Below are 16,945 nucleotides of genomic sequence, written 5' to 3' on the forward strand. Positions count from 1 at the left end.
CACTTCTGAAGTTGGTTTTTGTTGGCCGAGAAAATTTGTCTGCAGTCTAGAGCACATTTCAACCAACACAACAACACTGGACAAAAGACGGCCGATCATCGTTGCGTGTGTACGAGGCATTAGTGTTCAGCAACTGCCAGGCGACCTCTGTCTCTCTAACACAAATAACCGGTTTAAACATGGCCAAAGATATTACAATCTGACTGCACAATTTTCCTAAAAGTCCCTTACACACTTGTGCAACTTGGGACTGCAAAGTCGCATTACAGGTCATACCCAATGATTTCCATTGAGTACCATTCATATCTGTGTGACTAAGTCAAAACGACTTCAAAGTAGTCCCTGCATAACTTTGGTCCTACTTTGACGTGACTTCAGCTCAATAGACCTCAAGATTACACTGGCATTGCTACAAGTCGTGTAAAAGTCGCACGCCCTTCAGGTAGCACAAATGTGAAAGAGGCCTTAATGTACGAGAAAGAAACGCTAAATAAGGAAGCGAATAGGTCTTTCATAAGACTATACAAATTTGGGATAGAACATATAAATTCATTAGATTTGCCTTGAGTTTCATAATGCTGCCTCTCTTCCTTTGTATCAGTTATACAAATACACAGAACATTTCTTTATTTTTTAATATGACAAGCAGCAATATCATGTTTGCCATTTTTGTACATTTTAAAGTAGATACAGTTATTAGGTTATTTTTTTGTAATATTACAATATTTAGTTTTGACTTTAAGTCTTTTAAGATACTTTAAAAAAAAATGAACACATCAAATGCAAACGTGGAGAAGGGGAGAAAAAAATATTTTTACCCAACCAAAAAAAAAAAAAAAAAAATCTTTAAAATAAAAAAAAAAAGAAATCCACATTCCAGAAATACTTCACTCATTCCTTTTAGTAGAGCTGTAAGAAATGTTATAATGGCATGAGCTGGAAATATTTATAGGCATCTTCACGGACGCTCATGACACTGGTGGCACTGGTGATGTTGTAAACAGCAGAAAAACGGAGACTGCCAGGTGACCAACTATGGAGGCAAAGGCCTGCTTCTTCCAACTGGAGCACACCAAACTGTGACGGCAATGACGTCCTCTCACACACTCCAATCTGACAGTGGCATCATGCCACGTAGCTGTATTCATCTGCTGAGGCTTGGCTGCGTTCTATATACTGTTTGTCTATGAGGACCTCAATGCACTTTTTAATCATACTGATGCTGGGGTTGAATCGAGCTCTTGATTGGCTGATCACCTGAGAAGTAACAGACAAGCTCATGAAAAAAATGAAGGGTTTAGGAGAACATAAAATGTAAAGATAAGCAACAGGTACATTTATATTCATTTTAGTAATCGTCTTACAGTAGGTCATGATTAATGAAAAATTCTCACAACACTATCCAAGTTCTCTAAAGCCTGGCAACCAAGGACACAAGCTTGCCCACACTTTAAATACCCTCCAAGAGCCCCAGAGCTCTTTAATTCAACATTACAAAAAGTAATACAAATGTAAAAGGTTTATATAGAAACCATATAAAAAAAATGATAGGGGAAGGGAGTTAAGGAGTTAAAAAAATTTTTTTAGGGTGAACTAAAATTTTAAGGTTAAATAAAACTAATTTAATCTGTGATTTATTTTATAAAGACACTAGAATGGGGTTTCTGGTAGATTTTCTTTCTTTTTTTTTTACGTTACAAACCAAAACTACAGTTTCAAGAGTTTGCATAGAAATGGTAAAAGCAAAAACAAAAAAAGAAAAACACTAAGGGAACTAATTAGGGTCCCTTAGAAGTCAATAAAGTTTTGTCTAAATGTTAATAATGTGGGTCCAAATATGAACATTAATAAGTACTGTATACAGATGGATGGTGGCAGACTAACAACTAGCAAGTAAAAAGGTAAAAAGAGGGGGAGGCCTCAATCACTGTAGTATGAAGTATAGTTTTATTTAGACCTTTTCACACAAAGGGTCCGATCAGATCCAAATGCCAGTTTTTCAGGTGGACCCTCCATTTACCCCTATGGACTGGCGGCTGTGAATGGACTTGTGTCCATGTACACCTGCCTACCTCTAATCAGATTCAGTCTGCTAAAAAACAAACAGAAGGGTATCTGTCCCCCTCTATCTAGGCAGAGCAGATTGGAGGGCAGCCATGTGTTAATGGACAGGCGGTGTTTGTTTACACCCGGCCTCCCATAGAGCAGAGCGGTTTCTGTCCATGTGCACTCTGCAGAAACTGAGCAGACATGGACATCCACTCGCTTTGCTCTGATCAGCAGGGGATCGGTGGACAGATTCCTTGCTTATCTAATCAGAGTCCACCTAGTGTATAAGGGCCCTAAAGATGTTTCAACTCAAAAAACAGAGATCCTTTTCCCTTATAGCATCTTAAACAGCACAGTGCTTGTGCTGCCTAACCAAAGAAATTCCAGCGCTGGAGCTGTGGCAGTCTCAATAGATGATTGATAATAACTCCACCTGTGGTGCTGCTAATAAAGGTGCTGAACCAGCACAAAAGTACACAGAATACAAGGAGATCAGCGCTAGCCTCGGTGGATATAGGGGAACCACAGCCAACATGAACCAATATAGTTTATTGAAAATTGATAGTTGAGAATAAAAATCCAAACTGGTATGTGAAGTCCCTGATGGATGGGGGGTGTACACCTAGCATCGCCGCTGGATGGGGTCCGCTCTCTGATGGAGAAAGCTTGAGCTGTTTGATTGTGCAGCGAGGGGAGGGGAGCACACCGAAGCAGCCAGTGTGCACTAACAGTTCCTTCTTCTACCTCCTGTGCTGCAGAGCTCAGCGGAGCGGGATGGATGCGTGCAGCCGGAAACCGGAAGGACGTCACTACCTGATGTGATGAAACAGGAATTCAGAGCCAGCTTGACTCGCAAACCATGCCCAGTTGCCACGACGACATGTTTCGAGTAAGTACCTCTTTGTCAAAGTCACAGCACGGCCATGTTTGGGAAGTTGTTTTTGATGCTAGGTGCTTGAACCTCATACCTGCAGCAGTTTACTTACCTTCAAGGGACAAAGTCTCCTTAAAATGTAATTGGTAATAAACTACACTACTTGGCTGGGAAGAATTTGATGAAAGCAGTCAGTTTATAAATTGCAGCCCAGTAAAGCGGAACCTAATTCACCAACAGTGCAGTCACAGTCTGGAACTAGAAGGTGGTCAGGGGGTAGCTTCCATCTGAGGTGTCTCAGCTGTTTATTTTGTGACCTGAGCAGATTACAGGCAAACTACTCTAATGTATTTCCTAGTAAAAAGTCTCCATAAATAATAGCAGTGTAATGGGAACATATGGTTACTGACAGCACAGTGTCTAGATGGATTGCCTATGAATGCATTTTGTGCTGCCTATGGAAATACAGTTAGTGAATATTTGATGAGGACAATGTTTTGTTTACAGCATATTAAACACAACTGGATGTATATAATAATCACAGAATGACCGTTGATGTACATAGTACTCAGTGCTGGGAACATCAGCAATGACTTCTGGGAGAATAAAAATGCGTTGGGAAAAAAAAAAAAAAAAAGATATTTTAAAGAAAATATTTATGTAATAAATGTCGGGCCCCTTGTGTAAAGTTTTTTTGGCTCATTCACTTCACAAGTGTAGTAACAATCTTTGTGAATGTATCCCACCTACAGTACAATGCAACACACCTGCACTATAGTATACTACAATGCATGAATGCTAAAATCATTTTCTTAGGCTTTCATCGTAAGATATATTTTAGAGTAATTTGGTTACAAATAAAGCACTACAAAATGTATGTGAATGACATTTAGATTTACCCACATACAGCCAAATTCAGATTGTACAAACCCACTTACATCTATGAAGCCCCTTATGCTAACCAAAATACAGCAAAAAAAGCTGGAGCTCAGACTTATCAAAAATACAGATGTGGCCAAATTTGCTAATACCTTTCCATGAAAAGAAAACCCACAAACGACTATGAAATAACTTGAAACTGACCAGAGTAATTGGCATTCATCATTGATTATTGTTATTTTAACCCCTTAAGCCCCGGAAGATTTTACCCCCTTCCTGACCAGGGGGTATTTTGCGATTCGGCACTGCGTGACTTTAACGGACAATTGCGCGGTCATGCGATGCTGTACCTAAACAAATTTGACGTCCTTTTTTTCCCACAAACAGAGCTTTCTTTTGGTGGTATTTGATCACCTGTGCGATTTTTTGATCATGCGCTATAAACAAAAAAAGAGCGTCAATTTTGCAAAAATAGCAATATTTTTCACATTTTTTTATATGAAACTCCCAAAAAAAAAAGTAAAAATCAAAATTTTTTAACATTTTCGGCCAATTCGTTTTATGCTACATATGTTTGGTAAAAAAAAAATAAAAAATCGCAAAAAGCGTATTTTGATTGGTTTGCGCAAAAGTTATCGCGTTTACTAACTAAGGGAAAGATTTCTGTCATTTTTGTTGTTTTTTTTTTTTAACGCGTAATGGCGGCGATCTGCAGTAATCAGTGCTATACATATGCACTGTTACTGCAAAATTACACTGGTAGTGAAGGGGTTAACTTTATTTGAGAGGGAGGGGCTGTGTGTGTCCCTAGGGGCTTACTTTCTACTGTGATTGGCTGTGGCTTGGGCTGCAGAAACAGTGATCAACGGTCCCTCATAGTAGAACCGTGTAATCTCAGTTTCTACACAGGGGAGAATGACAGGCGGCTTGTTTACATTAGCCGCCTGACTTTCTCCCTCTGCAGCGGCGATCGCAGAGTGACCGGCGGACATCTGGTCCGCTGGTCACACGCGTGGGGGGGTTCGTGACCACGCGGGAGCGGGAGCGCGCCTCCGGCGGTGCACGCTCGCTCCCTAGACCCTCACAGGCTAGCGACGTAGACCTACGTCGCTTTGCCTGTGAGGGGCTGACCGCCGACGTAGATAGTCGTGCGGCGGTCGGCAAGTGGTTAATAATAATCAAATTTTGTGTTTGATTTGTGATTTAACAAAATATTTAAAATAACATAACTAATGAAAATGGAATGGACAAAAATGATCTCTTAACCGAATATTTTGTTGATCACCCATAAGAGGCCATCACTGCAAACAAGTGAATTCTGTGGCTCTCATTTAAACATCTGCACCTGCCAACATGTATGCTTGGCCCACTCTAATTCAGCAAACTGCCCCAGCTGGCTCAGGTTTGAAGATTGCCTTCTCCTGACTGCATGTTTCCCCTTTTTCCATTGATGTATGACAGACTTTAGATTGGAGGTCATAGAAGGCCACTTCAGAACAGTCCAATGTTTTGTTCTTGACCATTTTGGGGTGCTTTTAACTTTGTGTTTTGGGTCGTTATCCTGGTGGAAGACCCATGACCTGTGATTGAGATAAAGCTTTCCGACACTGGGCAGTGGGTTTGGCCCCACAATTACTCAACAGTCTTAGGATTATATTGTGCCCTGTACAGAGTCAAGGCACCCTTTGAAAGATGCAGCAAAGGAGCTCCAAAATATAACTGGGCTGCCGCCATGTTTCACAGTACATACGATAGTTAATTATGAAAGCTTTCTTTTTTGATGGTGTGTTCAGAAAACGATGTTCCCTGACCTGAGTTCAGCTTGTTTCTCTCTGAGGTTTTTCTTGGCTTTTTGTCTACCATTTTCACCATCCTTCTGTTTAATTTGGGGTTGATTTTCTACACGAGCTGCCATCCACAGCAGCTACACTCCCATGGTTTTTAAAAACTCTTAGTTATAATTGCAACTGTAGTTATAGGAAAATAAAGCCCCTTGCAGATGGTCTTATAGCCTTAAACTTTGACATGCTGCACTAGTTTTCTGAGCTCATCAATCTAGTCTTTTGTTTGCTTTCTCTGGACCATGTTCAGTGTGGTTCATACAATGATATCAAACAACAAAGTGACTACTTTTCTCTGTTCAAATAGGCTGGCTGACTGATTAGAAGAATGAAGATGTGTGATAATACAGTAAACAGGTAGTTTAAAATTAGGGATCGGCCGATTATTAGCAAAGTCGATATATCGGGTGGGGGGGCGATATGCACTCTCTCCGATATATCGGATTCAGCCACCAAGGTGACCGATATTGTCGATATTTAGAGAAAGTGCATATACCGGAGTGATGCCTTCAGCTAGAGTCATCAACCCAGTACCAGCGTCCATAGCTGACGGTCGGCTGTCTTGTAATGACAACCGTTGCTGCTGAGAAGCCACTTGGCTGTCATTACAAGGAGCGGGAGGGAATGTTCTCCCCCTCCCCTCCCGCCACTTTCCGCGGCTCACCAGAGTCTTCCATCCCACCGGGAGACCCGGACAACCAGCCTGCATGGCCGCCGAAAGCCCGATCAAAGCCGCATTCGGCTCTGATCGGGTCTCCATGCAAAAACCCGGAAGAGATGTCAAGAGTGACATCACTTCCAGGTACTGTCTGGTGCCAGATTCAAAAAAATGAAAGCATTTAAAACAGCCAAATTTGGCGTTTTGAATGCTTTTAAGTGCAGAGGAGGGGTTTGGGGTCTTTAACCACTTAAGCCCCCGAAGATTTTACCCCCTTCCTGACCAGGGCCTATTTTGCGATTCGGCACTGCATGACTTTAACGGACAATTGCGCGGTCGTGCGACGCTGTACCTAAACGAATTTGGCGTCCTTTTTTTCCCCACAAACAGAGCTTTCTTTTGGTGGTATTTGATCACCTGTGCGATTTTTTGATCATGCGCTATAAACAAAAAAAGAGCATCAATTTTGCAAAAATAACAATATTTTTCACATTTTTTTATATGAAATTCCCAAAAAAAATTTAAAAATCAAAATTTAACATTTTAGGCCAATTTTTTTTTTTACCATATGTTTGGTAAAAAAAAAAATAAAAATCGCAAAAAGCGTATTTTGATTGGTTTGTGCAAAAGTTATTGCGTTTACTAACAAAGGGAAAGATTTTTGTAATTTTTGTTGGTTTTATTTTCAACGCGTAATGGCGGCGATCTGCGATTTTTTTTGCTGGACTGCGACATTGGGGCGGACAGATCGGACCCTTGACTGACATTTTTGACACTTTTGGGGTTACCAGTGACATTACTACAGTAATCAGTGCTATACATATGCACTGTTACTGTAAAAATGACACTGGCAGTGAAGGAGTTAACTGCATTGGAGAGGGAGGGGTTGAGTGTGTCCTAGGGGCGTGTTTCTAACGGTGATTGGCTGTAGCTTGATGTGTAAGAACAGTGATCAACGGTCCTACATAGTAGAACCGTTTGATCACCATTCTTACACAGGGGAGACTGACAGGCGGCGATCGCGAGTGTCACGGACGATCGCGAGTGCCCGGCGGACATCGGGTCCGCCAGGCACACGCGCGGGGGGGGGGGGTCCGTGACCGAGTGGGAGCGCGCATCCGGCGGCGCGCGCGCGCTCGCTCCCAAAACCCTTACAGGCTAGCAACATAGCCCTACGTCGCTTTGCCTGTGAGGGGCTCACTGCCGAGGTAAATAGTCGTGCGGCAGTCGGCAAGTGGTTAAAACCCCCAGATCCCTCCACAAAAGTACCTGTCAAAAAAAAAAAATTTGTTTTAAATGTATAAAATTATCGGCCAATACCGATATGCATTGGCCAAAATATCGGTATCGGTAACGAAAAAACCTGATATCGGTCGATCACTATTTAAAATACCAGTATGATCCAATCATTTAGAATCTTTTCTAGGGGTACCAACAAATAAATCCTGGTGATTTTACAATATATTTGTAGCGTAAGCAATGATTTATCCCTGTCCACACTTTCTTTGCTTTACTCTATGACATACCAATGCAGGTATATAAGAGACAATCACTTTTAACTGCACCAATTTTCAGTAAGGCTACCAACAAATCTGTCCACATTTATATTTCATAATCAATTTACAATTGCAAAGGGCAGGGTCACAAGGAGGACAACCGCAGACAAGCAAGTCTCTCCAGGAGCAACAGGTGGGGAGTGTCCTTTTTTTAATGCAGAAACAGTGCTGGTAATTCTCCCCAACTTTGTCAATAGGGTAAATGCCTTACACATGCAGTGGTCACCATGATCGCTTTATTCTCTAGAAATGCAATTGATTGACCCCTGCGTAATCAGTTCCCGCCCAGTAGTCATTTTGCTATAGGAGGTTCATTGATCCAGTTGGATGTCATATGATGTTCTCCTAGATTGTTTCACGCTGCAGCGTGATCTTCCACCGGCTGTGTCCATCGGAAACAGCTGATCAGTGTACAGATTCGCTCCTGGTACCATGCGATGGCTGCGACAAATCACAGCCGATCACATGGCAATTGTAAAGAATGGATGGCTACCTTTCATGCCATCCACAGTGTACAATTTTGTTGCCAGCGATGATTGGTCACACGGAACACGTTACAGACAAGGCCAATCACAGCCCATCCGCACCATGTAATTCAGTAAAAATGGTTGCTTATGCCAGTGAAATTCACTGGTATAAACAAACAATCATAATGCGCATCCCTGATCACTGCCACACCAGTTATATGATAACGCTGTACTGCACTGGTGACAAAAAAAACTGGTGACTGTAAAACAAAAATAAATAAAATTGTGAAAAAAAAAAAAAAATTAATGTAATTTTCCAAAATATTGTGACAATAAATTACAGCTTCAAAAAAACTTGCCATGCCTCTTACTAAAAATCTTGGACTAAAGGGTAATTAAGAGGATATCTGTACTGTCCTGGTGTTTTCAGGCCTCAAAAAAATGATAGTTTGGCAGTACATTAGGACCGATTGATTTTTGGATATACGTATACCATAGTTTGTGGACTCTATAAAAAAAAAAGCTACTCTAGCTACTCCTTCGGAGCAAAGTCTGATACCCCATTGTGACGAATATGAAGAGGCGGCGACTGTCGGAGGACGTAAGAGAAAAAAACTTTCCTACAGACTAAATAATATACACCGATTTGGGCTATTTTTACCAAAAAATGTAGCAGAATATATTTTGATCTAAATTTATGAAGCAAGATTTATTTGCAAAATTTTATAACAGAAATGAAGAAAAATGCATTTTTTCTTTCAAGTTTTTCCGTATTTTTTCTTTTAATTTAGCAAAAAGCAAGATATTTTGCAATATGCTGGTTGGAAGCACCTGTTATAGTGATCTATTGCATTCCCTGGATGGTATATAGGCGCTTTTAGTTTACTATAAACTAAAGATATTTACAGCATATTAGGATCATATTGGCATCCTGCCACTTCATCATTTCAATGGAAACAATGAGGGTAGAAATATGGGAGTTGCCACTTCTGATTTCAGACACTGAAAGTAATGGAGAAGGGATCAGGATCTTGCACAGATTCCATTTTTCTGTCCTCACAGGTTCATTATGTGCAGCCTGATCCTTCCCCCTGATTTTGTGGTACAATGCGAATTATAGTGAATAGGACTACCCTGGGGGAAAGAGGGGAAAAAGGGGGAACCATAAAAGAAGAGGGTAGGGAGGTGTTACCACCTGTGTGAGGCTTCTGGGCTTGAATGTAGTACTAATTACATTGTGACCTGGATAATTGACAACCTTCAAAGACACTTTATATAATCTGTAGAAAATTGTGCACATACAAGTGATTCATTCACCTACAAATTCAAAAAATTGCTGAATATGGCTACCTGCTGTGGTAGCAAGCCCATTTCCAGTGATCAGCCCTGTAGGATTAATGACCATACCAGATTCAGCATTTTACTGCACATCAGATAACACTAGCCACATTTTGTATGGATTAGGTGACAATTTCATGTCTGTGGTGTCAGGCATGCCCCAGCTGCAGTTCTTCGTGGCAAGTGGAAGGGAGCATCAGTTGAACATGTCAGCAAGTCAACCTTGGGGGCCAGCATGTCCACCCCTGTCCAACATCTATGGGCAGCCAAGAAATGATCCTGTGTGATTCCAATGCGGCTACACACACTAGGCCGGACTATGAAAACACCACCTGCTGTCATTGTTCTTGGAGCCAATTTCTTTTAATTGTTCATACCATCCGACACAGTTTACTAGGGCTTTCATGATCAGTGGTATATAAACAATAGGTATGGTTTTACAATAAGAGGAGATAAATTACTGCTAATCAAATATTGAATAGCATCTTGTTGACCAGTTCCTAAACCCTGTCCTTACAGACACTTTCAGCAATATAATATCAATGGCCTTATACCAGTGCAATGATGTGTATTAACCCATGGCACGACATTGCACTAAATTTTAAATTTACAAAAATGTGGCCAGTGTTGTGTGTGCATAAAACTGAAAAGAAAAATATATATACTAAAATAAATACTATACAATATAATTTACACACACACTATATTACCAAAAGTATTGGGGACACCTGCCTTTAAACGCACATAAACTTTATTGGCATCCCAGTCTTATGCCTCGTACACACGCAACGATTATCGGCCGACCGATCGTCCGACTTTTGTCCAGAGTGGTGTTTTGTTGGTTGGAATGTGCCCAGACTGCACACAAATTTTCTTGGCCAACAAAAATCTACTTCAGAAGTGATGTCATGTGTTGGTTTACTTTCCGTGTGTTTTTTCTTCTCTGAGCATGCCCAGACTTGCTCATCAGATTTTTATCTGCCGAAATCTGTACTGACTGACGGAAAATCGGCCGTTGCGTTGACGGCCAACAAAAATTTTATAGCCTGCACACCAGATTTTTTTCCGCCGAAAAGTCGGAAGCATCATACTAACAAGCCGAAAATCGGCCGATCGGACGTTGGCTGAAAATTCCCGGCCAATAATCGATGCGTGTGTACGAGGCATTAGTCTGTAGGGTTTAATATTGAATTGGCCCACCCTTTGCAGTTATAACAGCTTCAACTCTTCTGGGAAGGCTGTCCACAAGGTTTAGGAGTGTGTCTATGGGAATGTTTGACCATTCTTCCAGAAGCGCATTTGTGAGGTCAGGCACTGATGTTGGACAAGAAGGCCTGGCTCACAGTCTGCGCTCTAATTCATCCCAAAGGTGTTCTATCGGGTTGGAAATTTTATAGAAATGCATTAACTTTTAACTAAACACATTCAATTTTAGTTGACTAAACCGATTTTATTGAACTAAAATGTACTGGAGATTTTAGTTGACTAAATCACGACTAAATTGCAGATGACTAAAATGGGACTAAAACTAAAATGGCATTTTAGTTAAAAGACTATAACTAAAACTAAATTTAAAAATTCAATGCCAAAATTAACCCTGGTTACTGCACATAAAAAGTGTGCAATTTATTCTGTAATTTGTCCTGTTTAAAACACTAAAGTTATAATTTTGGTACAAAGCATTGCAGTTATTTACAAATTAAGTAAAGTAGGTTTTTTTCAATTTTGCGCTTTTTTAGCATGATATGTGTAAATATATGTAAAAGGTGTAAAAATATTAATGAACAAAGCAAACAGAAAAAAAAGTTTATATATTAATAAAAAAGAAAAAAAAAAATCACCATGAAAATTATAATTGAATGGAGAAGGAAAATAAGGAGGTAATTAGAGCTGATTAGAGTAAAATAAGGGTTAGTAAGTTAAGTTAATAGCCGTTATACAACTTTAATATGCCGCTTATGGGGTACTGATTGCACAGCAGTAGCACCAAGGAGATATGGAAGCAATTCAAATGTGCTGGAACAGTCTGTGGTGCTCACTGCAACCAATAGGCTTTCCTCTGTCATGCTGTAACATGTATATTAAAAAAGAATAGCGCACACATGCAAAAGAAATTACAACCAAATTTGAAGACAATCCATAAATAAAAATGGGGATTTGGTTCCACCATATGGCCATATAGTGCTCAAGCCCACCACTACGTCAAAGAACCCCATTATCAGTGGGTCCTACACTATCCATGAAAGTAGTGCATTTGCACATCTTTCCCAGCAAGGAGTATTATCTCCAAGGGTTAGAAAGGCTGTAGTCATCTCTTTTTCATGGATAGTGTAGGACCCACTGATAATGGGGTACTTTGACGTAGTGGTGGGCTTGAGCACTATATGGCCATATGGTGGGACCAAATCCCCATTTTTATTTATGGATTGTTTTCAAATCTGGTAGTAATTTCTTTTGCATGTGTGCGCTATTCTTTTTTAATATACATGTCTTTTGGTTCATAGCTGCACCAGCTTTAGAAATACATGGGTATGCTCCCCCAAATTTTTTGCTTGTTTATTATGCTGTAGCATGTGTTTTCACCAGTGGGAGAAGCTGCTTCACAGAGACAAATGGGAGATTTACCAAATCAGGTGTTTAAATGCAGCAATTATAATAAAAGTGAAATGTTTAATCTAGGGATTGACCGATATATCAGGGGCTGATATGCACTTTCCCCGATATATCGGAATCGGCCCCTGAGGTTACTGATATTTAGGGAAAGTGCTTGTACCGGGGTGATGCCTGCAGCTAGAGACATCACACCGGTACCGGTGTCCATAGCTGTGGGTCGGCTGACTTGTAATGACAACCGATGCGGCTGAGAAGCCGCTTGGCTGTTATTACAAGGAGCTGGAGGGGACTCTACCGGATCTCCCGTCCCACCGGGAGATCCGGGCATCCTACCTCCGCCGCTGAAGAGAAGACACGGGTCTCCATGTAAAAAACCTGGAAGTGATGTCATGACATCACTTCCGGGTACTCGACGCCAAATTAAAAAACTGACAGCATTCAAAACAGCCAAACTTGGCAATTTGAATGCTTTTAGGTGCTGAGGAGGGGTTTGGGGTCTTTTAGACCCCCAGATTCGTGCACAAGGAGTACCTTTAGAAAAAAAAAAAAAGTTTTTTTACATGTCTGAAACATATCGGCCGATATTGGCGGATACCGATATCCAATGACCAAAATATTGGTATCGGCATTAAAAAAAACTATATTGGTCGATCACTAGTTTAATCTGGCCCCTACACACTCTGGTTATGTGATTTGCCCAAGCCGGGTTTAGCAAGGTTGCATCTTTCTCTAAGTGGTATCACAGGACAGGATTTTTGCCACTTATACCTAATAAGGAGAATATGTATGACATTAAATTATACTTTGGACTGCAGAAAAGAAAGACTAGAACGCTTGTTTTATTATATCTCTCTTATGTCACTAAGTGGAAAATTAAATTATAAGACTTCCAATATAGATTAGATATCTGGGAAAAAAGAAACATAATCTGCAAGCATGTTCAAGTGAAAAAACAGTTAATGAAATAGCAATTTTTCTATTTCATAGAAACATAGAAAAATGTCAGCAGACTGAGTGGGTCCATCGAGTTTGCCCACTTTTTTTTTATTAACTTTTTTTGTTGGGGGTATAGATCTAGGTTTTTCTCAAGCATGTCTAAAACCACTTACTGGTGGTAAAATAAAATAATACTTTTTTAGTTTTGACCTCCTTGATTTTTGTTTCATATTGAAAATACTGCCCTCTTGAACCCTATATTCACCCCTTTGATGTATTTAAAGGTGTTAATCATTTCCTTCATAAGTCGCGCTAAAAACTGGAGCTTTTGGGGATAGGCTAAAATCAGACATCAGCAACCCATAGTTCTCCAATACAGCTGAACTCCAGGCAAACAACGAAATACACAGATTAAAAACCTATAGGGGAGTGGTTTTACCTTCTAAAGGATTTGTGTTTCTACACTTTCAGTTCTGGGATTTATACAGCTCTGCCACACAGTGCAGGGCAGGATACCAGATTTTTGGCTTCTGAAGTTACGCAATACTTACAGGTCTTGTTCCTCCCCCAGTCTGTGGCTAAACTATGAATGGAAAAGCAGAAGACTGATGAGCTCCTCTCTGTTCTACTATCAGCATGTTTCTTGTTAGTACTACCACTCGGCTGTCTCCTCCCATCCTGAGGTTGGCCATATAGGGACTGCAATAGCCAGATACCAAGTACTCTGCTTGTATTAAAAAAATATATTTACTTATATAATAATAATGAAAATACATGCAGTGATCACATGCAATTGATCAGCCCTGGATGCAGGCAGTCTGTGATTAGCTGTGGGAAACGGCAGCCTTCTATTGCTTTCAGTGGGGCTGCCGCCTACAGCAAGCTAGCTGCAGGGACACCCACTGGGGTTCTCGCATCCAATCAGAATGCAGGTAAATTTGCCAGTGTGAATGCAGTCTTTTCTTTCTTGCTTTCCCTGCAGTAAGGTAAAAAATGTTGCAGTATTTGTATACCCTCTCATCCACCTTGTACTTACCTGAGCCCAATCTTGATTGGTTCCTGCTGCTGTCAGTCAAATCCTGTCTATAGACACAGGCAATGCGGTTTGGGATCAAGCCCACAGGTGTGCCACCATAGGAAGCTGCTTTCTATAGTGGCACATAAAAAAGGGGAGGCGGCAGGAGCACCGGCAACGGGGCCCTAGAAGAGCAGGATTGAGGCTTCTCTGTGTAATAGTATTGCACAGAGCACAGACATTGACTCATATGTAATAAAACCAGTTTGGCATCTTAGCCGTGGGCACTGGATAACCTTGTCCTGGCACTGTGGAAGTCTCAAAGGGTATGCAAGTTGTAACTTAAATGTATGTGTCAATTTACTGTGCGATTCAACTGGATTACGCAATGGTTTGATTCTCCGTATGGATACCTTTAGTTACCAGGAAATTCAGTATTCACCTAGCATGTAACTATTATGGGAACAGAAATATTGGAATCATTCCAGAAATGATTTTGCTACAGGAGTTTAGAAATAAATACATGACTCACTGCTGCATGTAACCACCCTGTTTTTCCTTCACTCCTAATCCTAGAGTAAAGCTGTCTCTAGACGGTTAATATATTTTTTTTCTTAACAGATTCCTCCATCTACACAAACGAGGAGGATAAAAAGAACCCCATCCCCCCACTGTGACAATATGAATGCTTCCACAATGCAATGCTCCAATAAACAACCATCCTTACCTCTTGTATGAGAGCATTATGTCGCAAGATTTTTCGTGCTTTCATGATACGCACTATAGCAGCTTGAAGGTACATTTTTCGGTCTTCATCTACAGCACTTCGGGTCTGTTCCACTTCCTGTAAATGATAAACACGGGTGTTTAATTAGTTCAAGATGGAAACAGCTTTGAAAGTGTTCACATAATATCTATAAAAGACAAGAACCAAATACCTGGGTTAGAACCCTCGAATTTTAAACTCAAACTAAAGCTAAACTCCAAACAGAATAAAAAAAAAGCAATTTTGAATTACGTAAAAAAATGAAACGTATTTTGAAACATTGCAGGTGGACCTGAATCTGCCTTTATATTGGATTCCTGTAATTTCCTACACCGCATGACTGAGCCTGGGTAAAGGAGGGGATCACTTCTCCAATCCAGTTCGGGATATATTGTTTTTGCACAGTTTGCGGCGTGCTCAGTGTTGTAAAGTTAATGCTGAACATGCATAGAGCAGGAGCAAAGGGATATCTTCAATGTACTGCTGCCTCTTCTTTGTCCAATAGCAGCTAAGGAGTAGGTCCTTCACCAAGCTGTATTGCTTACCTGCAGTGGGTGGTTAATGACCTGAAAGTCAAAAGTAGGCGCTAGCCCTTTTATACAGTTGTGAAAAATAATCTGTGATGGAATAAACAAAAACGTCCTTAAAAAAGATATAAAGTCCAACTGTGTTAAATAAAGAGGATTCTCCAATCCCAGTGACCTTGTAAAATCAAATGTGAAGTGACAATTTCCTCTTAATGCAAAGAAAGTGTTTTTCCATATGCCCAGGTAAAATTTACACTCACCAGATGGTTGCGGCCGATAAAACAGCCAACAAGCCTTGTGTGTTAAATCCTGTACACAGGATTTCAAATCTTCTAGGAGTCCCGATTCCAGCCAAGTTGTGGATGTCACTATTGTGAATTCTCATTTACTTAATGTGAGTGAGGAAGAAAATCCAGAGATAATTTATAGTGTAGTACATTTTATTAAAAATGTTAAAGCGACAAACATTAAAATTGCACTCACATTGGCAGGTGCCAGTGGGGCACCAACACAACCAGCTCAAATAGTCTTAATCTTTCGCATGGCTGCTCAGGTTTACCAGAAACAGCGTGCGTGCCAAAGGATCGGACACAACGTTGGGGACAGACTGGATAGGGCGCCAGCAGCAAAGCCTCAAAGCCTCAATTATTTTTGGTGTCCTTTAGGCAGCTTACACACGATACTCCTGTTAGAGCATCTACGTTTTCTGGCGTAATTGTAATGCGCGCATTTTCGCGCTTATGCGCTCGCGCAAATGCGCGTAAATGTGCGTAATTGCGCGTAAATTTATTCTAGCATTCTTGATATTCAATTGCCATTTTGGGTCATTTGAGCGCATTCACGCATATTTGCGCGCATCAGGCGCAAATTACTGACCAAAAATGCAGATTTTTCCATTTTGTTCTTACTGAAGAAAACGCGGCGCTCATTTACGTGGCTGTGTGCATAGGCACATTAAGAATGAATAGGCTCTATTTTAGCTCAGAAAAAAAAAAGCTGCACTGAGCATTTTTAAGCTGCAGTGTGCAAGAGGCCTAAAAAGGAAGTTCTAACACACACAGCTAATTCTAATCACTTTTTGGTAATTTCAAAAATATTTTTCTTCACTCGTGGTTACCTAAATTAAATTCCCACCAATCGGCATAGACTCTGTTATTTAAGCCTCCCCAAAAAAATGGCGACGACCGGGCTTCTTGAGGACGCGCTGTGTGCGAAATGCCACGAGGCTTTGCTGCTGACATCATATCCGGTATGTTCCTTTTACTGTGCGCATATCCGATCCTGTGGAAGGCACACCGGCTCTGAAAACACGAGAAGCGGTGCGGAGGATTAAGACGATCTGGGCTGGTTGTGTCAGTCACCCACTGTTCCCTGCTGAATGTGAGTGCAATTTTAAGGTTTGTAATTTTTTTTTTTTTTAATAAAA

At 40.7% G+C, this 16,945-nt stretch overlaps 1 protein-coding gene across 2 annotated transcripts in view; it reads right to left on the reverse strand.

Moving 5' to 3' along the window:
* Positions 1 to 630: 630 nt before the first annotated feature.
* CUL2 (cullin 2) overlaps positions 631 to 16,945 on the reverse strand; it is a 173,426-nt gene continuing 157,111 nt past the window's right edge. The window contains exons 20-21 of one of the 2 annotated variants that reach the window (XM_082257514.1): positions 14,954 to 15,070; positions 631 to 1,257 (exon numbers count right to left, since the gene is read on the reverse strand). In XM_082257514.1, the coding sequence (XP_082113640.1) occupies positions 1,126 to 1,257; positions 14,954 to 15,070 (249 nt within the window). In that variant the 3' untranslated portion in view covers positions 631 to 1,125. The remainder of the gene's footprint in view (positions 1,258 to 14,953; positions 15,071 to 16,945) is intronic. The other variant, XM_082257513.1, reaches the window with a different exon arrangement.

The sequence above is a fragment of the Pelophylax lessonae genome, assembly GCF_965119305.1.
Source record: "Pelophylax lessonae genome assembly, chromosome: 5".
Lineage (NCBI taxonomy): Eukaryota > Metazoa > Chordata > Amphibia > Anura > Ranidae > Pelophylax > Pelophylax lessonae.